This window comes from Stigmatopora argus, chromosome 18, assembly GCF_051989625.1.
Source record: "Stigmatopora argus isolate UIUO_Sarg chromosome 18, RoL_Sarg_1.0, whole genome shotgun sequence".
Classification (NCBI taxonomy): domain Eukaryota; kingdom Metazoa; phylum Chordata; class Actinopteri; order Syngnathiformes; family Syngnathidae; genus Stigmatopora; species Stigmatopora argus.
Window position 1 is genome coordinate 12,594,793 of NC_135404.1, and position 22,724 is coordinate 12,617,516.

The window sequence follows — 22,724 nt, forward strand, 5'->3', positions numbered from 1 at the left end:
TTTTTTTTAAATATATATATATACACATGCATATGCATATAAATATATATACTACATACATATGTATATATATCCACATACTGTAGGTCAACTTAAAAATGTACCAATTGCAAACTTGACTGAAATCCAAGTAACTGACACAAAGCCCAACCATTTTTATTAATCATTGCAGTGGGGCTAATAAAGAGACAACATTTACTTTTAAACATATTTTATCGATCAAAAACATTGGGAAAAATATGAGCACAAATATGCCAGTGGAACAAGTATACACAACTACTGAAAACAGTAAATATGACCAATCCCCCGCAAAAAAAAATAAACCTGTCCAATAAAAGTACAGTATGTTCATATTTCTTTGCTACCACCTGCATATGTTGACGTCACCTTTCCCATCATGCAACTGATTTAGATCCGAAATACAGTCACGACATTAAGCGGCAGTTCTGCTGGAGTTTCACAAGTGTGCAACACTTACAAGCATTACGGTCGAGTGACTCCAACGATAAAATCCAAAGCAGAACTCGAAGGAGGCCCCAAGCGGTCGCCATGACAACGATGAGCAGTGCATAGCTAAATTATGGCAATTGACCATCTCCAAAACACGACAGCTATACGTTTACACTGTGGATGGAGTCATGACGTCACCGTGGCAACTTCACTTCCTTAACGGCAATTGATTCAAATCCGTCATAACTGCCAAACTTCCATTTACAAAGGATTTGACAGTTATGTATTGCCGTCAATGGCCTTGAATGAGTAGAAAATGGATCATTTACAGGTCCTTCACTCAGGTAATGCATCATCTGTTAATATTTTACACACTGGGCCTTTCATGGAATCATCCATTAAGTTTAATCATTCAAGGTATGGCAAAAAAAAAAAAAAATTCCAACCAACTAAACATTGCGAATTCATTTTCAGTCATTTCTTACATTTCTATTGCCGACACGTTAAACTATCTATCTCGACATTCTCAAAATTCATGTCATGTACATTTAATCGCCGGGAATCTTGCTTATCTTTACAGCATGACAAAATATAAACTTTTCTAATCTTACAATAAATATTTGAAGCTGTGCAGGTTATCCATATGTTGGTTATTCACGTGCTTTTTACCGCAGATTTCACAACTTGTCCACACTAGGGCAGTCATGATCGCTTAAAGTAGAAGTGGCCCTGCACCGTTTAAACCTGCGGTTCATTTTGGCACTTTGGTTGGGGGGCTGGGGGGCTGATCTGGATGCGTTACATCTACCAGGTCAGGGGGGAGGACAGTCTCGGACTTCTGGGGTTTTCGGGGCTCCGGGTCTCGTTGAGGGCCCGCTGAAAAGGAAAAATACAGGGCTATGATTGCTAAGGAACACGGACATTAAGTGTTGTTGAAAATCACCTCAAATTTGGAAATGAAATCTGCAAAAATAGCGAAAAAGGACTCTGTGCTGGTGGACTTGCTGTCTTCTCCGAAAAACGAGGCCACTTTGGAGAACTCTTCCATGGCTCGGTTCTGCAGAGACTCCAAAGACTGGATCGCCGGGTGGCTGTTCTCCAGAAAACTCTAAATGTGGGTATAAAGATGCAACGAAACGACATTTGTAAAAAACGATATTGTTGTGAAGACTTCCAGAACATTCTAATCAAGATGAATCCATCGAGAAAAAATGTCTTCCCAACTGCATTGGCTCATGATGACGTCATGGCGATTGCTTACGCTCATGACCGAGGCAAAGTGGTCCTCAGAAGTCAGCGGGATCTTCAGGCACGCCGCTCTGATGTCCTGGATGGTGGTGTGAAGGTCACCCAGTTCTGCACTCATGGCCCTTTGGTTCACTGGAGGAACAAAATTCTCTTAAAATCCACTTGAAAATAGACAGGTCTACAAATACACATATAGAAGGAGTCCTCAACCCATGTCTGAGTTCAGTTCCTAGACTGGTGACGTCATCCAAATTTCCAGGTCAGTCGAATTTCGCTCTTAAAATCAAAAGTTCACGTCAGATTTGTTTCATTACTGTCCAGGTTTGAGGCGAGTTCAACAGTGTGACCGAACGTTTGGTCGACCGGACGTTTGGTCGACCAGACGTTTGGTAGAACGGACCTTTGGTCGCCGGGTTCGCTCGCTGTCAAATTATGACAGAGAGTTTACTGTTGATATTTTGATATTAGATATTTAGATATTAAACTCTCTCTCTCTCATTATTATAATTTTGAGAGCTGGTTTCAACAGTAACAACCCAGCGACCAAACGTCCGTTCTATCAAACGTCTGTTCTACCAAACGTCCGGTCGACCAAACGTCCGGGGACCAAACGTCCGGGGACCAAACGTCTTTGGCAAGATTCCACAGGGAACCTAGGTCGAGGACTCCCTGGACTCGGGCATCTCGTCGGCCATACCCTTGGCGGCGAGAGGCACCGTGGTGAGGTCTCTGGAAAAGTTGAGCAGCTCCGGGAAATGTTGGCACAGCGACTTGGCCAGGATGTGAAGGAACGTGGATTTCCCGTCCACCGTTTTGGTCGTGGCGAGCTGCCGGGAAGCGGTGGAACCATCACGTGCGATTGGGGGGACGCGGAGAGACAACCGACGTCGGGGTGAGTACCTCCGTCAGGAAGTTGATCTTAAAACTCGTCGTCCTGTTGCTTTTGGGTTGGCCGTTGTTGAGGTAATTCCCCATGGCGAGCACAAACTGGGTTAAACGGATACAAAATAATAATGAGTGCCAATCATTGTCTGTCTTTATTTGTTTCACGGGTCTGATTGGAGACCCGTTGAGGCAAGAGTCAGCTGGGTTATGCTCCAGCACCCCCATGTATAGTGGATAGTGTGTACCATATTTTCCCGACTATAAGGCGCACTTAAAAGTCTTAAATTTTCTCCAAAATAGACAGGGCGCCTTATAATCCAGTGTGCTTTATATATGGAAAAAAAAAAATTGTGTCATTCATTGAGGGTGCGCCTTATAATGCGGTGCGCCTTATAGTCGTGAAAATATGGTAGTCATTTTTACTTCAAGGATTTTGGCCAGTTTCTTGCTGGTCTTGAGCTCCAACGAAGCCTTGTAGATGTAATCGAAGGCCACTTTCATCTCCTCCGTCCTCTCCTGCAATGTGGTCTTAAAGTGAAGGCTCCTCAGGCGGGTCTTGTACTCGGGAACCATCAGCATCTGGAACAAAGTTCTCTTGGTAATCCTCTGTTTGGCTTACCCAGCCTTGGTGACCCACCTGGAAGATGAACTGGTCGGGTTCGCTGAGTTTGGCCGGGTCCTGCTCGAAGCGTTGGTACTTTTTCACCTCGTCCTGGTCGGGCGCGTAGAGAAGTAGCTGCTTGATGTGGGCGGGCTCTAGTCTGTCCGTGATCATGTCCATCAAGACCTGGCGGAGCTCGTCGGGGGAGAGCTTCAGGTGTGCGATGAGGATGGCTGCCAGGGGGAAACAGAATAGAAGGTTGGACACAAAATGGAGGGCTTGTCCATGGTGCGGAAGCCCCGTCTGGCTTCTGGGGAACGTTGGAGATTCTCTGGGTTGCCATGGGAACGGTTTGGTGTGGAAAAATACCGAAATAGTTGGCCCGAGTGAAGTCGGAGCTAATCAACACTTGAGCTAACGATCCCCGTTGCGACAAACGAGCTCATCAAGAGAGACAAAAACCCGTCGTTGGCATCCGCTTGGGTTTCTAAGTGGCAGATTTTAACGAGGGATGGACGTCTATTTGGAAGATGATTGGAAGGCGCAATATTGGAGGTCTGTTGTCATTTTGAATGGGGACACCTTATCTTTTACAGCGGGATTTCGTTAATTCTCAATTTCTTATTTTTTACTAACCTCATTTTAGTGCTTTTATAAATCTAACAGCAATAAGAGCTAATAATCTTTTTAGAAAATGCCTAATATAAAAAGGTTTGCCTATTACGGAACAATTTGAAAGCGGATATTTTAATGAATGATCGAATCGAGTTTTTAATGGAGATTGTTTCGGAACGTAAATACATCATTAAAATCTGTTTTCTGCCATTGTATGATTGAAAATGACAGTCAAATTAATATCTGGGCTAGATGGCTCCTCTATTGGGTTTAGGTTTAATTGGGCAGGATATGCATTTTAGATCAATGGAAGGGAAGAAAAATGAAAAGAAGCTTTGGTGTACTTTGTTTTTTGTTGTTATTGTTGTTGAAAGATGGACTCACAGGCATTGTAGGCTTTCTTGCGAGACAAAATCTCCACCACGTCTTTCTTTTTCAAGTTCTCGGGCAGGAAGGTGGGCTCTGGTGGAGACACTGGTAATTAAACGGCAGTGTGAGGATGACTTTTCCAGGTACCCAGATCGATAACACTCACACACAAGGACATAAATCATAAGAAAAGCTAAATAAACTCATAACACAGTTGCGTCACGTCACACTCTCAAGAGGGCAAAGTTCCTTGATGGAGAATGGATTGATGGCCATATGAACGTCTACGTGATTGATACGACTGTAAAAGTACAAGCAAAAGAGGTCAATAAAGTGGAAAAAAACAACAGGTAGAAAAACAATAGTGCATTCGCGTGATTGTAAAACAATCGATTCTTTGAACGTCTGTTCAAGAGAAAAAAATAGGATTTGCTAGACAAAATGAGATGATGATGAGGATGATGATGATGATCCAAAAAGACAGAAGGACATGGAGGAGAACTTACTGGGTCTGCGTTGAGTCCCAAAGTGAAGATCAAGGTCCAAATACTTGACCATGTCAGTGAGCTTGTCGTAGTCGGAATCCTCTCCGAGCTGAACAAAGACAAAGACGTGTTGTTGTTGTTGTTGTTAGTTTCTAATTTTATTTGACAAACAAGCGTGACTCATCGCAGCCGCAACGCCAAAATCGTAGGTGCTTTTGAGAGAAGAACGTTCGAAATAAACAACGTTTGGCTTTGTGTTGCATGCGGAGGGAGATGTACTAAGAGCCCACCTGACCCCAGATGGTGCCCTCTGAGTTTTCCACTTGTTCCCAGCGAAGTCTTTTTACGCTCATCTGGGTGCCGTCGGAGGGCGGCGGAGGGGGGTCGCATGGCGGGGGCAGAGGGGGAGGAGGGGGCGGTGCTGCCTAAAACAAAATTATAGTGAGGATCTGTTCTGGGAACAAAAGTGGATCAAAATCTGGATCTGTTGGAGAAAAAAATCTTCGCTCATTAGTAGTTGGTTCTGCAGTAATCCCTCGAATATCATGGTTAATGGAGATCAGACATAATCGAAAAATCGCAAAGTACGGTCACCCCTATTAAAAAAAATAAAACGTTTTTTTTTTACTTCAGTGCTGTTGAGTTTCAGCGTGGATTTTCACATTTAAAAAAAAATAATAATAATAATAGCAGAAAAAATTGCATGGGGTCACCCCTATTAAAATATATATATATATATTTTTTTACTTCAGTGCTGTCGAGTTTCAGCATGGATTTTCACATTTTTATGACCTGAAAAAAAATAAAAAAATAAATTAAAAGCAGAAAAAAACACAAACTAGTGAATTCGTGATCAGTGAGTTGTGATAACCAAGGGATTACTGTATATCATTTGGTAATCTTATTTTTTGTCGAGTTTCAGTGTGGATTTTCACATTTTTATGATCTTAAAAAAAAAAAAAAAAATTAATAGCAGAAAAAACGCAAACTAGTGAATTCCCGATAAGTGAGTCGCGATAATCAAGGGATTAGTGTATATCATTTGGTAAACTTATTTTTTGTCAAGTTTCAGCGTGGATTTTCACATTTTTATGAACTTTAAAAGAAAAATAATAATAATTAATAGCAGAAAAAAATGGCAAAGTCGTGAATTCGCGATAAGTGAAGTCGCGATAATCAAGGGATTACTGTATACCATTTGGGAAGCTTATTTTTGAAACACCTTTGCTCTTGTCCCGTGATTGGTCGCCACAGACAATCCACTTTTTGCGTTACCTGCTGCGATTCTTGTTCCCGTCGGGGAGGGGCTTGAGCGTGGCTGGCGAGGGGGGCGTGAGACGTCGGAGGCCCACGAAATGAGACGGCGGGGTCTCGTTGGAGGTCCCTCGGCGGACCACCGCGATCTTCGGCGGACGGGGGCATCGGACCCTGATAGCTGTGCTGGTGGTGGAGATGGTGGTGCCTGTGCAGGACCAGTTGGCTCGGTCGCAGCCTTTGCGGGGACGGCTGGGGGGACGACGCTTGACACACGGGCTGCGGTTGGCTGAGCTGCCGGGACAGGAAGGCGGGGCGGGACGAGCGCAGGATGGTCGTGGTGGTGGTGGCGGTGAAGGCGGTGCGGCCGCGGGACAGGGTCCGGAATCTCCGCTCGTCCGTCTCCCCGTCGTGGTGGGCCGAACGGTTGGACAGGATGGTCCTCAGAGGGGGCGGGGGAGGCGGGATGATGGGGTGCTGAGGCTGGAAGGGCATCCGGCTGCGGGGGGCGTGCTCCGGGGAGAAGCGGACCGCCGGCGCCGGGTCCGTGAACTGGGCCGGGGGCGGCAGCAAGACCCGGAATGGTGGCGGAGGCGGGGGGCTCTGTTGCGGGGGAGGCGGGATCTGCTCGGAACCGGAGGAGTAGCAAGGGGAGGAGACTTCGTCGCTGCTGCTGGGGTCCTCGCTGCTGCCGCTGCTGAGGCGCTCCCGGGCGGCGAAGCCCGCCGCGTCCGCGTCCTCCGGGAAGCTCATCTGGGGGCGCAAAACGCCGAATCGGCATTGAATTAGAAATGACGCACAAATTATAGGGTTGTCAAACCGACGTGGGCTTGTACCAATCAGTTTGAGACCCCCTTGATAAATTTGCCATGCTCAGTAGGGTTCAAGTCAGGGGCCAGACTTGATTTTTCACTTCTTTCTCCTGACCTTCACTTTTGTTTTGGCATTAATTGATAATCATTTCTGGCTGAATGATGACGATCTCGATTTGGCTGACGAAATTTTTGACTTATGACAAAGCCTATGTCCGATTATTATTATTATTATGCCGATTTTTGTGGGGACAAAGAAAGAAGTGAGCCGTCTTATAAGAAGCCATGCACGAATGGGCGTCTTTTCAAGCAGATTGTGGCTAAAACACCATTAAAACGGTACTCGGACGTTTGGTTGCCGGACGTTTGGTCACCTGGACGTTTGGTCGCCCGGACGTTTGGTCGCCGGACGTTTGACAACATGACAGAGAGTTTACTGTTGAAACCAGCTCTCAAAATGATATTCACCCGGGCGACCAAACGTCCGGGCGACCAAACGTCCGGGCGACCAAACGTCCGGGCAACCAAACGTCCGGGCGACCAAACGTCCGGCGACCAAATGTCTGGCAACCAAACATCCGATCACGATTAAAACTCATGATGATTGCCATAGAACAGACATGGGCAAACTAGGGCCCGTGGGCCATATACGGCCCGTTAGGCCTTTTAATCCGGCCCTCCGACATTGTCTAAATTTTATATATATATATATTTATATATTTATTTATTTATATATATATATATATATATATATATATATATATATATATATATATATATATATATATATATATATATATATATATATATATATATATATATATATATATATATATATATATATATATATATATATATATATATATATATATATATATATATATATTTATATATTGCGGTCAAAATACAGGAAATCATTGGATGACCTGCATGAGCAATTCTGCCGTCGGTTTTGTGATTTGGGAAAAATTGACAGCTGGTGTCATGTCCTTTCTCACAAGACCCGGAAACGGTTCCACAGGAGTTGCAGTTGGAACTGATTGATCTCCAAGTTCAACTCCCTGAAAGTCTCTGAGTTTTATGCTTCATTAAGTGCAGCCAAATTTCCAAACATCCAGAAGATGGCACAGAGGATTCTGGTGTTATTTGGCTCAACATATGTGTGAACAGACCTTTAGTCTCATGAAAACCAAGAAAGCACCCCATAAATCCCAGATGAGTGATGAGTATGTTCATACTTTAGTCCTTTTTTCGGTTTATGTTTCATATGCACTGTTAACGGATGCAGTTTTTTATATGTATCGTATCTTGTGCTGACACTGTCAAATTGTTAAAGTCAATGTGGCCCCCGGGCCGAAAAGTTTGCCCAACCCTGCCGTAGAATGTAAGATATTATACTGTGGAGGGGTCGCAATTTTTCCACGGAATCGAAATGGAATGCAGTTGTTATTCTTAAAGACAGATATTTTGTCATTTGTCTTTACTTCCATCCTATTTTACTTACAGGCACATCTCTTCTTCTGAAACCATGACAAGCGCCTCGATATATCTGTTCATGTGACACAAGTGGTCATTGGAGACGTTCTCATCGTAACATGCAGCACGCAAGTGGTAAGAGTTCAAGCGACTGGCAAATGCGGCTTATTTTCGGGTTCGATTCTGACCTCCTCGTAGTCGTTCTCGCCCGGCACGTAGTCGTCCGCCAGGGTGACGCGGTGGCCCAGTTGCTCGCTGAGGGCGTCCAGGAATTTGTCGGTGTCCCGACTGCGAGGCGGGCGGGAGAAGGTGAACAGCTTCTTGCGCCGGTCCATCGTGCCGGGGCTGCGTTGGGGGGAGCCCGGGGGGCTCTCCAGACTGACGTAGGGGTTGGAGTCCACGCTGCTTTGATGCTGGAGTCCGTAGAGCGGGGTGGGGAGGGGTTCCTTCCAGGTCAGGGATAGGCCGGATTTACGGTTACCTGGATCGGGGGGGACACGTGGACTATTGTGGGTCCTTTATAATTGCGGTTATTTAGCTTTCATTCCAGCAAAGGCCTACAGATTTAAATCTGGTTTAGTGTTTTAGGGCAACGTTAGTATAAGAATAAAGTAGTTCTTTTAATTTGGGTTTTTTTCGAAATTGGTTGAGTAGTTATGAAATCAAATTACATCAAATCAAAAGCCTTTATTGCCATAACGAAATTGGTGGTGCTACTCCACAAAGTGCATTTTCCCCGTTAAAAACCCCCATAAATAAGTCATATAAAAATATAAAAAGTCTCGTCCATAATAAGTCACGTCAATGTCAATCAATAAAGCAGGACGGAAGGATGTAAAAACATTAATTTTGTCATTGTTATCAATGCTCTTTGTAAATTAATTCATTGTCTATGGACGTTTTCAAGTGCAGTTTATCCAAGTTATTTTGAGAAGAAAATTTGCAGCTAAATCAAAATAATCAAACCATTTTTATCCTCTAATGGCCGCTACAAAAACAAACGGCTAAGCAAGCGTACATGGGGTCATGGCGGTCACATGAGTGTGTTTTGCTTATGTAACAATGACGCATTGGTCATTGCCACCTTGGCCGCTGGATATTTTTGGGAACGACAAACAACTGGACCGAGCCGCTAGAGGACGTTTGAAGAGAATGGGTCTGTTGGGAGTACCTTTGAGAGGGGGGAGCGTGAGGGGGGAAAGAGAGCGGCCGTAGGCCTCGGTCTCTCCCGGACCCTCGGACTCCGCCGGGGTGGCGCTCTTCCCCGCGTATACGTTTTCCAGCTCGGCGTATACGCCCGACATCTACGGATGGAGGTACGATTAGGGCGGCGGCGCTATCGTTTGAAGGTCCGCCGCTTCTTCTTCGGTCGGACGCCGAGCAGCGGACCTTCAAATGCCACGAGAGCGGGAAGCGGCAAGCGGCAAGCCGGCGTTGGCCTTGGCCTTGTACCTACATGGCCCAGGTCGGGAGACTCCGGGAAGGAGGTTCCGTCTCCTGACTGCCTCTCCTCCTGGCTGCCACATTCATCCACATGAATTCCTGAAGCACAATAAACAACCTCTTGCATCCTTCTCCGGCTCAGAGGAGAGAAGAAAGGATGAAGAAGAGCAAGAGCAGAAGCCGAAGCAGATGCTTGAAAGCTACCGAGAAAATAAAGCCTTCTGTTGAGAAGGTGATATTTTCACAAGCCACTGACAATTGATTGGCGTGAAAACAGGCCAGAAGCTGCCAAATGGAAGCAGACTATTAAAGTAAGACCTCGTTTAGCGCGGTTAACGGCATCCAAGATATTTCGGAATAGCGTTTATCGTGGTTAACGGGATCCAAGATATTCAGGAATAGCGTTTATTGCGGTTAACGGGATCCAAGATATTCCGGAATAGCGTTTATCGTGGTTAACGGGATCCAAGATATTCCGGAATAGCGTTTATCGCGGTTAATGAGATCCAAGATATTCCGGAAGAGCGTTTATCACGGTTAACGGGATCCAAGATATTCCGGAATACCGTTTATCACGGTTAACGGGATCCAAGATATTCAGGAATAGCGTTTATCACGGTTAACGGGATCCAAGATATTTCGGAATAGCGTTTATCGCGGTTAACGGGATCCAAGATATTCCGGAATAGCGTTTAAGCAAAATAAGACGTAGACATGTTTTTTAATGACGCCGTGAAAAACGGGAGCGAGAGGGGTGAAGTGTCATTTGACCATACCCATTCCTAGGTGAGTTCCGATGATGCAGTCATCGGAACTCCTCTCTCGGACGCCACTGCGATACGGCGTCCCCGATATTCGCACGGAGCTGCTTCTTCGGTGGTGATCCGGACCGGCCTCGGGCTCTAAAACCGCTGCAAAACAAAACTCCATTCGCTTCATATTTGACACCGGAATCGCAATAACCCCAACTTTAAGTCAAAAGTATAATCGAGAGAAAAATGATGGCATTTTATTCCTCTTCCTGAATATATTTGCTCATTTTTCAGCTCACCGCTGCTTTTGAAACCCAGGAAACGGGACAGCTTGCCCTGACAGCGTCCCTGCTCGTCATAAGTCAGCAATTGGTAAATAAATTGCCAGATCAGCTGCTTAGCGGGCGTGTCCAAGACTGGGAACACGTCAACAATGAGAGTATCCACATTCCTGCAAAAACAAAAAACAAGCAAACACACCTTCAAACCATTTCTATCGATGGACGATCGATTCCAAACGAGCACTAGTGCGACAAAACAGGCTAAAGGCATGTATGCATACATTTTTTAGGAATAGTTTTATTCCCTTTTTCTACACGATCTCCTGCAAACGCTGTTTCATCACCTGGATTATTAAAGATTACTTCTTAAATACACACTATATATCAATACCAAATCCTATCGACCTTCTCTTTGATGACAAAAGTTCACGCAAAGCCGTATTTAATTTTAATAACATCCAGAAATTAACCTCACTTTCTCCTCCCCACAACACCTAAAAAAAACCAACATCCCGTCATAAAGATTTTCCCAAGCGACGGCCATTTTTTTTCCAGTGCACACGAGAACCTCTTTGAGGGTCTTTGACATTGAGGACGAGAATTTTTGGCTGACCTGTGCTGGAAGAAGGTCTCCAGGGCTTTGCAGACCGTGTACCTTTCCTGGATGGTCAGCAGGTGCTCCAGCTGCTGGCTGAAGGTCCTCCCGTGGACTCTGATGCTTGGCGGGAGGATCTCGGCCACCCACTGAAGCGAGCTGAGGACTGGAGATCTGAACGGAGGCGGCACGGTCAAGCGCTCGCCCCCAAACCGGCCGCCACGTCGCCACTCACCGGGAGCGTGGCACGGCGGCCGAGGACAGACTGGGAGTGTCCTCGCGTTCCGTCGGGGCTGAGGACTCGTCCGACGGACCGTCTTCGATGACCAGAGTGGGCATGGCGCCGCTGCCCTGCAGCATGGAGACCACCTTCTCGTGGGAACAATTCCTACGCAGAACAATTCGGTCACGCAAGGAAAGTGATTTGAGCAATTCCAGAAATATGGATAAGTATAATAACAGAAAAGCTGCACTAAAATCGAACCAGTCTACAAATAATTCATCTCAAACTGAAAGATCCAATCAATAATTAACTTGACTGTCTTTACAGGATGAAGACCGAACTTGCAGGCAACAATAAGTCCACAATTGATCTGGGAAATGACTGAGTATGGACTTGAGGCTTGTTTGGCAAACATAACGTCGTGGCCAATCGGCTTGGGTTTGTATTCCATTTATTTTTTCAATTCTCCATCCCACCCTCTTTGATCCGTAGACCTGAAAAGTTGCGGAGAAGAACCACAGCGCCTCCTACAAGAAAGACCGCCTTACATAAAGAGTTGGCACGTGCATCTTACACATCTTGAACCAAACCTCGTTCTGTTCTATCTGCCACCAAACTTGAAAAAAATCGACATGGCTGTTGCCGTTTATTGAAGTCATCATTTACAGCTGACACTGACGGTATATTCGGGCAATAATTCTACGTTTGAGACTGAATCAGAAACCAAAAAATGCCAATGTGATGGATTATCCAGCCAATAGCTGTTGGCAGTACAAAACTTAGTATTTGCGGCTGCGGCAATACTTTTTTTTTTCAATAGAAGGATCATATTGCTATTATATTAAGACTATAAAACAAAAAACTCACCTCATGTCGAGACCATTCAGGTAGAGGATTCGGTCCCCTGGTTTGAGTCCACATTCTTCAGCGGGACTGTCTGTGAAGGTGGAACGTAATTATATTCAACTCGTCATCTATAAAAATGACATATATTAAGATGGAATTCTTCTATATTTACGGATAACAACAAAATATTCAATAATAACAATCAACAAACCATCTGACGTCTACGGGACATTTTGTTTCATCGCATAAAACCGCTGTCCGTTGAAACTTTATTGAATATGCTTGCATAAAATGATGAAAAATGGAAAAATAAATGGTGTGGCGCGGCAGGGGATCTGCAATCACGATGAGCGTCACGCTAACCACCTCCACCATCTCCATACCAACCTCCATAAGGTCCACTGAGTCAAAGTGTTCTCTGGGAGATGATGGTGGGCGGGAGCTGTGCCGTCACCATCCAATCACGTGCCAGCGCACGCACGTGAGGAGGCAGGCAGGCACACGCACAAACCTACACTTGTCTAGAAGCCCACTGATTTCTGCTCAGTGGCAAATTAATTGAAAAAATATAATAATAATCTGCCGATGCTCTCTTGTACGCAATACAGTCATACCTCCACTTACTACATTTTTTCGTAACTTGAAAATTTTGTAAGTATGGGTGTACTTTATATGTAAATTCTCTCATTTGTTCCATGATCTTCACACAACTACCAACTAAACCCTTTAAAATTGGTCAAAGTATCCCAATTTTGTACAACTCAAAAATGAGAGAAAATTATAAAGAAGTAATTTATTAATGTCTTAAAATAAATAACACGTGAAAATGTGCCCTGCACCACTGAAATATCTCCCTCCGTGGCCGTTATAGATGTAATACCTATGTTTGTCCGCCAGATGAGGGCAAAAACCTGTTCTACCAGGGACAAAAGCCGTCTACTTTGTAGTACATTTTTGACTTTTACGTGTGCCCTGTGCGTGTGTGTGTGAAAATGTGTGCCACGTTGCATTTGTAGTTTTTAATCGCTTAATAATGGGAATTCAAAATAAAATAACGGATAAGGAAATGCATTTACTTTTTGGGGGATTTTGTAACTTAAATCTTTTTTGTAACTGGAGTCACTCAATTGCATATAAAAACAATTTGTAACCTGAAACTTTCATACCTAGAGGCATTCGTAAGTAGAGGTATGACCGTAATGTTGTATTGGAAGTCCGAAAAATGAAAAATGGAAATTCTATTTGGACAACAAGATGTACATGAATGTCAATTGTTAACAAGAAATCAAAATGTTGCATTTTGAAAGTTATTTTGCCTTATTTTTATGTTTTTCATGAATATAAACACCCGCCTTTCTCCGAATATATCTACGATTCAAAAGGGCTTCCTCCTACACGCCAAATTAACAAACGCTGCGTGCCGCCAACTCTACCGGGCTAAGTCGACTTAGCCGCAATCGTATTTGGAGTTAAATTCACACCTGCAATGACGGAATCGATGCAAACTGGCGCGTGACCTCGCAACGTGAAGCCAAAGGTTTTCTTGCCTCTGTAGACGCGAATCAGCCTGAAAAAGAGGAAGTCACATTTGTATTTTCCATCACGCTCTCTTTCCTGACACTTATCGATGGGGCTTGGCAGTGAAGAAAAAAAATGAGAATAACTAGAGATATATAGCTTCTATCGGGAAGAAGCACGTTGCCATGGAGACGACTCGAGACCAGCTGCTTTCATTTGTAAACAGGAAAAGAAGCGAGGGTAAAAAAATGTTGTTCTGTAAAGGTTATATAAGCAAATATAGACGAGGGGGTGGTACACAACGGGGGTCCAGCAGAGGAGTTTGGGGAGGGAGGGCCAACGAAAAATATTAGTTGCTCAAGGCCAGTTTAATTCCCAAAAGTCATACACGTATCATGAAACTAAACCTTTAAAAACTATGTTTGGCATTTTATAAGTGTCCCTCCATTGGCTTGAAACCGTGTAGAATTTATGTATGTATTATGTATTTTGTTTTAGATTTTAGATTTAGATTAGGACTTTATTTCATCTCGTATTTGGGAAATTTCCTTCCAAGACAGACACAGAAGACATTGTAGACCTAGTTAAAAAAAACTGGAGCCACACATGAATAAAATTAGATATAAAAAATAATTAAATTGGAAAAAATAGCCATTTTCTTGTGATTTTATGGACATTTTCCCTCTTCCTGGAATTTTTTTTTTTTTTTTCCGCAGATTATTTCAGTAGTTTAAAAGCCCTTAACTCGTTGTAGATGTCTAATCGATTTTAACAGACCAGGCTGGCATTGAGTGATGTTTCAATGCCATTAACGGCGATAGACGTCCAATCCAACTTGGATTAACTCATGGCAGCAAATGAGTTAATACTTAATAGATAGATTTTTTTAACCAAATTGGCCCTTGCATTATTTGATCAATGCTTTTTAAAGTGAGTAAAATAAATTAATTCAAGCAAAACATGGCCAAAAAATATATATTTACTTTATAATTATCATTTTCATAGAGTAGTTCCATTCAAGTCATGTTTTAGGAAGATTAATCAGAGTTAACAATTAAAATATTGGGCATAATATGTGATTTTATTGTAAATAGACGTACGTTGCCGTCACCCAAGCGTGAGAAATCCAAAAATCTGAATGTCAAAAGTCAAAATGTGGCAAAATGCGTCAAAATTTGACAAAATGCGACGGTTTGCGATGAGAATTTTAGAAGGCCGGGGACTCACCTCTGATTGGGTCCAATGGGAGGATGTGTCGGTGCCCCCGAGACGGACTTCCTGTGACCCCTGTCTCTCTCCGTTTGGGCCCCTCCATCGCGGGGCACCGAGCTGGCCCGTTTGTCCCCGCGCTGGCGGTCCGAGTGGTCTTCGCTGCGACTGCGGCGGATCCGGCCCTGCGGCTCGCTGATGCTCTTGCTGCGGCACAGCCTGTTGATCACGTTTTGCGAGACCGACTCGTCGAAGCGCTGACGGTGCTTCTTGGGGATGAAGATCCTGGCCAACATGGCAACATGGGAAGCAAACAGAGGGGATGGGTGGGGTGGATATATTAGTCCATGGGGGTCTCCTCACAAGCCCAGTTAAGGATGAAATGACCACTCAACGGCGCCGATTGAAATTTCCTGTTTATAGACGGACGGGGAAGGCGCTAAAAAGACAAGTTGCCGGAAAAGGGGGGGATTTAAAGGGGATGAGAGGGGTCTACGGAGTCTGAGCGCATCCGTGCGAGGAATCCGAATGAACTGAATAGAGTGAGTTGAAAAGGTGTGGGAGTGAAAAAGCATGGGATTCCTTCTCAACTGCCTCCCTCTCGCTCTCTCGCTCTCTCGCTCGCTCGCTCTCTCCATCTAGAGCATCTCCCACACTTCCGTCCGTTCGTTCGTCATCTGTCGTCGTGTTTTTTTGACCCGGGGTCTCGCCGATTTGGCCAGTTTGACAAAACGCCAATGCCCACGAGTGGATGCCATTTTTTTTTTAATTCACGTCAAGGACCACTACAATAAATTCTGGCCATCTGGTGTCATTCGCAGGACACCGAACACAATTGACGTTCGAGCTGTTGACATCTTGACGTTATTTCAAAGATGACGGCACAGCAGAGTACTCATAAAAGGTTATTTTTAAGTTGATTTCAACTTCTTTGGCATGGAATGACTTGGACATAAATCTCCTAGCCATAATTTTGGCCCAAACTTCAACCAATGGAAGCAAGTGCATCATTTTGGGAGTATTTTGAAGGGAAGACAAAAACAAACAACCCTCGATAGGTTGCATCTGAAAGTCAGGGTGGAGGCGGGGCCAATACAGCCAACCCGGGAGAAGAAAGGTATCAAAATTTCAAACAAAATGAGAATTAAATTTAGTGTAAGGTTAGATTAAACCTATTTTTGAGTGTGTCTGCATCGTAATCCAAGTTCATTTAAATTTGCTTATGTTATGTTGCGAGCGCATTGCCGTGCAAAAAGCCCCCGCCCCCCTCTTTCAGTACTATTAATCCACTATTTATTTGTTACTTTGTTAATGGATGGCGAATTAGAACAAATAAAAACGTTTTTCCTATCCAATATCCTGTTTTTTCAAAGAGTTGGAACAAATTAATTTGTTTTGAGTTCATTCCTATGGGAAATATTCATTTGAGTTACGAGTAAATCGACATACGAGCTCAGTCTCGGAACGAATTAAGCTCATATCTTGAGGTACCACTGTATTCACATTTTACAGCCACTAATCTAATGTGGATCGCAAACTTGAAATAGTCCAAAAAATGATGCAGTTTGTCCCAGTTTTTGCAGAAAAAAAGCCCAAGTGAAAGATTTAGGGTATTTATACTTAGTTGCAGATCCTGAGTTAGTGTGTGTGTTTATGCTGAGAGTGGCTAAATTAACCAGACCCAAGGGATGGAAATAAATGTTCTGCAGCCATGTAGGTGTCGACACCCACATACACTGTCTATGTCGGTCTGTTTTTATCCGGGTGTGTGTGTGTGTGTGTGTCTGTGTGTGTATGTGTGTGTGTGGTTGTCATCATCAGCATTTTCTTTCCACACACCCAAACGACATCGGGTCTTTATTTCCCAAAATGAAGACAGTTGGGAAAAGTTTTTTGTTTTGTTTTTACGCTTCATTGTTTTCGACTCTAAATGAGTGTTCTGGTTTGACCTCGTTTATAAAGAAAAGGGAATCTATAATTATCTGATAAAGGAGGAAGCGAGCGGGGAGGCCGCCTGCGATTTCTCCAAAGGGAAGAATGACGAGGAGAAAAATGGAAAGGGACCTCGTTTTATGTTAATTGTATAGATGTGGCTCAGAGGCAGGAAATTCAGGTTAAAATGGAAACGTAACACTTCAAAATAAAGCTAAAAAAAATCAGGGAACAATGATATGATTTCCAAGTGGGGACATATAGCATACCTGTCAACCTCTGCCGATAACTGCCCTTATAAATGATTATGATTCCCCTTACAAACCCCCCAAAAAACCTTACAAACACCGTACGACTCGTACGAGTCGTACGGTGTTTGTAAGGTTTTTGGGGGCTTTGTAAGGGGAATCATAATCATTTATAAGGGCAGTTATCGGCAGAGGTTGACAGGTATGATATAGTTTTGGACATAACTTTAACTAAACAAAATGGCTTTGTGTTTATTATTATATTACTTGTTTCTACTTGATTTCATGTTGTTTTTCATACTATAGCAGAACAAGATGGGCAATCCACTATGTGTACAGTGTATAACATACCAGAGGAATGATTATAATTATTATTTACAGTGTTTTGAATATAATAATGCTGGCCATGGTTGCAAAGTGAAGTCATAAAATGGGGTAAAGATAAAAATGATATGATGGGAGAAATGAAATGTTGTAGTAATATTACAGGATGGTGACAAGAGCAAAACAACTGCAGTAAGGCAGTGTGTGAATATTAAGATTTCATAAGTATGGCCATGTTTTCGACACTCACAAAAAGCAGTGAGAAGCATTTGCGACGCAGCGTTTAGGCGCTGACTGCAGTCCTTTAAAGCGCATTCCCAAACACTATCATTACCAGCAAGCACAGTAGCGCATAAAAGATGACTTGGACAAAAAAAATCACTGTTTAGCCCTCCACTAAAAAAAAAAAAACCCAAAAACATAAAAATGTTCACATTCTTCAATAATGTAAACAACAAAAACAGCCTATCCATTTTGTAAACAATAACATGTCAACATCAACAAGAGATTCATCATTTTTAAAGACCTCATCAGTAAGTCACCACAAAATTAGATCTAGAAAAATCCCATTTAAATCAACGTATCATCAAATAATTAGTCATTTGAAAGACTTAATTTGAAAAAATGGCTTTCCTTAACCCATGGCAACAATAAGCACAAGCCAAAAACATAAGCTACTCCAAATATGTTACTCTACTTACCCCAGGCAATTCATTATTTTAGCGCTTTATCCATGGATAACAACTCATAGTAGATGCACTGCCTCCTAAATTATCGCGTCTTCAAGAGGGATAAAAAGACACTGTGGTAGGTGTTCTGCCGGAAAGTGTCAGGTGGGGATGGACCGCAGAACAGAGGAGGTGTGTGTGTTGTGTGTGTGTGTGTGTGGGGGGGGGGGTCTTGGAACGGGAAGGATAACGACAGGAAAACAACAGAGCGGGAGGCAAACATCCCCTCAGTGGAAAAATGGAGGAAAAGGCAAAGTTTGGGTAAAATTAGATTAGATGAGATAACTTTATTCATCCCGTATTCGGGAAATTTCACTGTCACAGTAGCAAGAGGGTGAGAATACAGACACAGGAAATTTTAGACATAAGTAAATAGGTAATAAATAAGGGCGGCCCAGTGGAGTGAGTGGTTACTGTGTTGGACTCACAGCTCTGGGGTCCTGGGTTTGAATCCAGGTCATGTCTAACTGTGGGGAGTTTGCATGTTCTCCCCCCGGGCCTGCGTGGGTTTGCTCCGGGTACTCCGGTTTACTCCCACATTCCAAAAAAAAACATGTATGGTTGGCTGATTGGACGCTAAATTGCCCCTAGCTATGATTGGTTGTTTGTCTCCTTGTGCCCTGCGATTGGCTGGTCACCAATTCAGGGTGTCTCTGGCCCGGAGACAGCTGGGATTGGCTCCAGCACCCCCCCCGGTTCAGAAAATGAGATGAGATAAATAAATAAGCGTGTGGCAAGAAATATATACGTATATGTATATGTATATGTATATATATATATATATATATATATATATATATATATGTATGTATGTGTATATACATGTATATGTGTATATATACATATATACACATATACATATATATATATATATATATATATATATATATACATACATATATACACATACATACATATATATACATATATATATATATATATATATATATATATATATATATATATATATATATACATATACATATACATATACATATATATACACACACATATATATACACATATACATATATATGTATGAGTTAATAATGTTTGTGCGGAAAGTCTAAGTAGAAGAGAACTTAATTTGTTTAAGTGGACATGTTGTTGAATTATTCATGGGTAAAAAAGGAAAAAAATCTCAGGTAGCTTTTTTTTCATGCTGGAAAGCTTTCTTACAAGAAGTGAATGGTGGTGTAGTAGTAATGGAAAAGCAGCCAGGATAATTGGCTGCTTTTATTGCCTTCATTGGCTGCACTTGTGGAGGTAGTTGGACATAGAAGACTATTTTGGCCAGTGGAAAACTGCTCATTTTGGCTGTCTGATGGCTTTTGATATGATTTTTTTATTTTATTTTTTATCTCACGTTAGACGGAGCGATTCCAGTTTTCGGAACAGCAGATGGATTGCTTTGCAGATCTAAGAAAAAAGCCCGTGGATAATGTTTCAAACGGCAGTAATTGGATGTGACGTCACTCAAATCCGTGACGGAAAGTAGCTTAGCTTGCAAAAAAATAATAATTAATAACCCAAATCCTTTGCTCAAGCAATCGATAGAAGTCATTAATTTTAAATGAAGGTGTTGTCGGGCAAAATCCAATATAATAATTTAATTAACTTAACCTTCTAGCATGACTTTGGTGAATAAAACACTCAATTATTTTAATTTATTGCATTTTCACTGGCACTAATGAAACTGCAACTTTCATTTGAAAGTATTTTGAATTTGTATTTTAAAATACGCATATGCAAGTATAGGTTGCCATTATATAAATCCAGCATTTGACAAAAATATTATTCCAGATTAAAAGTGCCCGCAGTAATTATCTTCATGTGGATCTTAGATTTTGAATAAAAACCAACTCTTACCGGATACTTGAGATGAGCTGTCGATGATCCTGGCTGATCAGGATTTCGGGCAAAATGGCGGCCAACCAGTCCACGTTCCTCTCCGCCGCGTACTGCTTCAACGCGGCGAAGAGTCGCTCCTTTACGACGGGATGCTCGCCCAAAATCTGCTCCACCTGACCGCGCCGGACGGCGATCCGTATTAGCGGCGGGGCGGCCATTTTCCCGATGCTTGTACCCACCTTCCTGTTGAACTCCAGCGCCTTGTACTTGCGGTTGACCCCGGCGACCTCTCCGCCCAGCCGCCCGTCCTCCGTCTCCCTCGCGCCCGAGGACAGCACGCCCAGGCGGAGCGTCCCGCCCTGGGAGGACTTGATGAGCGCGGCGGCCGTCTCGTGCTGGCGGACGGGGATGCCGCTGACCTCCACCACGCAGTCGCCGGCCCTCAGACCGGCACGCCCGGCCGGGGAGAACGGGGAGCAGTCCTCCACCAGCAGGGGGCGGTCTCCCACCAGGGTGAAGCCGAATCGCCCGTCGGGACCCGGCACGATGTCCATCTGTGGATCGGGAAGGTACAGAACTGAAGAAGACTGAGGCGGATCTTGTAGCCCGAAAATTTGATTCGACAGACACAGAAGACATTGTAGACCACATGTGTCAAAGTGGCGGCCCGGGGGCCAAATCTGGCCCGCCGCGTCGTTTTGTGTGGCCCGGGAAAGTCAATCATGAGTGCCGACTTTCTGTTTTAGGATCCAATTAAAATGAAGAGTATAGATGTATATTACATTTCTTGATTTTTTTTCCCCTTTTAAATCAATAATTCTAGTTTTTTAACCTTTTTTTTCTGTTTTTAGTTCAAAAATCATTTTGTAAAATCTAAAAATATAAATAAAAAAAGCTAAAATAAGCATTGAATTAGATCTATAAAAAACTGAATATTCAAGGATTTTAATCCAGTTCTTTCAATCCATTTATAGAAAAAAAATCTAAATATTATATCTAAAACAGTCCGGCCCACGTGAAATGAAGTTGACGTTAAAGAGTCTGACACCCTTGTTGTAGACCTAGCTAAAAAAAACTAGAGCCACACACAGAAAGTCCACAAGGTGGGGATGTCCAACCTGCTGGATGCGAGACACCACGCCGATGCTGGGTGGGATGTTCTTCTGCGTCTGGGCGATGGCGACCACGGCTTGCGGCGCCAACATGGACACATTATGACCTTCAATTTCCAACACTTGGTCGCCGGCCTGCAGACCAGCCAATTGCGCGCTGCTTCCTTCCTCCACGGACAAAATGTAGCTGGGACCGGTCCCGCCTAGCCGGAAACCGAAGTCCTCGGGCCAGCCCTGGTTGGACGTCGGCATGCTGAGGACTGAAAGGTCATATTGTAAGAATTCCCAAAAGGTCGTCGCGTTCCAATCAAAAGACATGGCGGGGAATCGCAGTACTGGAGGATCGAACGCAAACAAAAACCGCAAGGGTCCCGGTCTTCTTCGCCACCTACAATCGAGTGAAGTTCTACGAAATAGTGGATTTCTCCACTCTTGCACCGCGACCCCCACCGTTGGCCTCCGACCTGGTTCACAAGCCCCACTCCAATTAACCGGCGCTTAATTACCCCGACGCCCGAGTCCCCCCCCCCCCCCGCCCCCCCCCCGGCAGACTCGGCGGCTCGGACGGATCGGGATTCGCCGCGGGTCGCCACTCGAAACTTTTCCCAATAAATCGGCGTCCGAGTCTGAAACTCACAGAAATCTTTGGACTGGCAACGGGAAGTCCGTTTATTCGCCTGCGAGGAACGTCCGCCTTTTTTGTTTTGCAAAAACTTCTTCATCCTCGCCGTCCAATCGTAGATCCGAAGGAACGGGAAAATCCAGCTCGGTCTCTCCGCTGGCGCCGCGTTAATCGGAAAAGTGGGACGCCCACTTTGCTTCCTTAATAATTCACTCTCCAAAAAAAAAGGGTATCGCGAGGCCTCATTTATCTAAAAATACACCTCATGTCTTTTCTCCGCTCTCGCCTAGGTGGGCCTCCCAGGGACCGCTCTTGGCCCAGAATCGCGCCGGGTGCGTGCGAGGGAAGCTGACTAATTGGGACGTCAACCCGGAATGGTGTTAGTCCGCCACGTGCCCTCAAACGGTTGGTCCTTTGAAAATCAGCGGGGGGTCTTTAGGCTTTAAACTGCGGGATTAGATGAGATTATTCATTGAATCCGAAGCCCATCCTCCTCATGTAGTGGAAAGACGTTCTCCAAATTGCCTCCAGTTCTACTCACTGGGTTTGTGGATTTTCTGCCCGTACCGATTCTCGATCCCGGATCTCGGAAATGTATCAAGGAGGGAAATATAGCATGTTCAAATGTCTTTTTGTCTCCAATTTGAGTAAAGCTTTCCAACATTAGCAAAAACATTTTTTGGGATTTATTTTTTTACTTTGTGCAAATCAGTTGTGCAGCACAAAATAACATTTAAATGTTTAGTTCTTATAAATGAACATAATATTCCAATCTGGCTCTCTTGATGTAATTTTTGTGACTTTTGTTTTGTTCTCCAAGATTATTTTCACTGGTATAAATATAT

At 43.7% G+C, this 22,724-nt stretch overlaps 1 protein-coding gene across 1 annotated transcript; it reads right to left on the reverse strand.

The window, feature by feature from the left end:
• Nucleotides 1-131: 131 nt before the first annotated feature.
• On the reverse strand, nt 132-22,261 carry grid2ipb (glutamate receptor, ionotropic, delta 2 (Grid2) interacting protein, b). The gene is made up of 26 exons (XM_077626797.1): nt 21,895-22,261; nt 21,264-21,517; nt 20,385-20,699; nt 20,164-20,318; nt 15,081-15,347; nt 13,817-13,902; nt 12,357-12,426; nt 11,502-11,654; nt 11,285-11,440; nt 10,690-10,841; nt 10,415-10,549; nt 9,652-9,737; nt 9,367-9,499; nt 8,384-8,676; nt 8,224-8,268; nt 5,929-6,660; nt 4,944-5,078; nt 4,675-4,762; nt 4,184-4,273; nt 3,221-3,417; nt 3,007-3,162; nt 2,599-2,685; nt 2,396-2,525; nt 1,712-1,830; nt 1,394-1,558; nt 132-1,326 (listed from the first exon to the last, which is right to left on the reverse strand). The coding sequence occupies exons 1-26, from the start codon at nt 21,977-21,979 to the stop codon at nt 1,255-1,257; spliced, it is 4,356 nt and encodes a 1,451-aa protein (XP_077482923.1). The 5' UTR covers nt 21,980-22,261; the 3' UTR covers nt 132-1,254.
• Nucleotides 22,262-22,724: the final 463 nt, after the last annotated feature.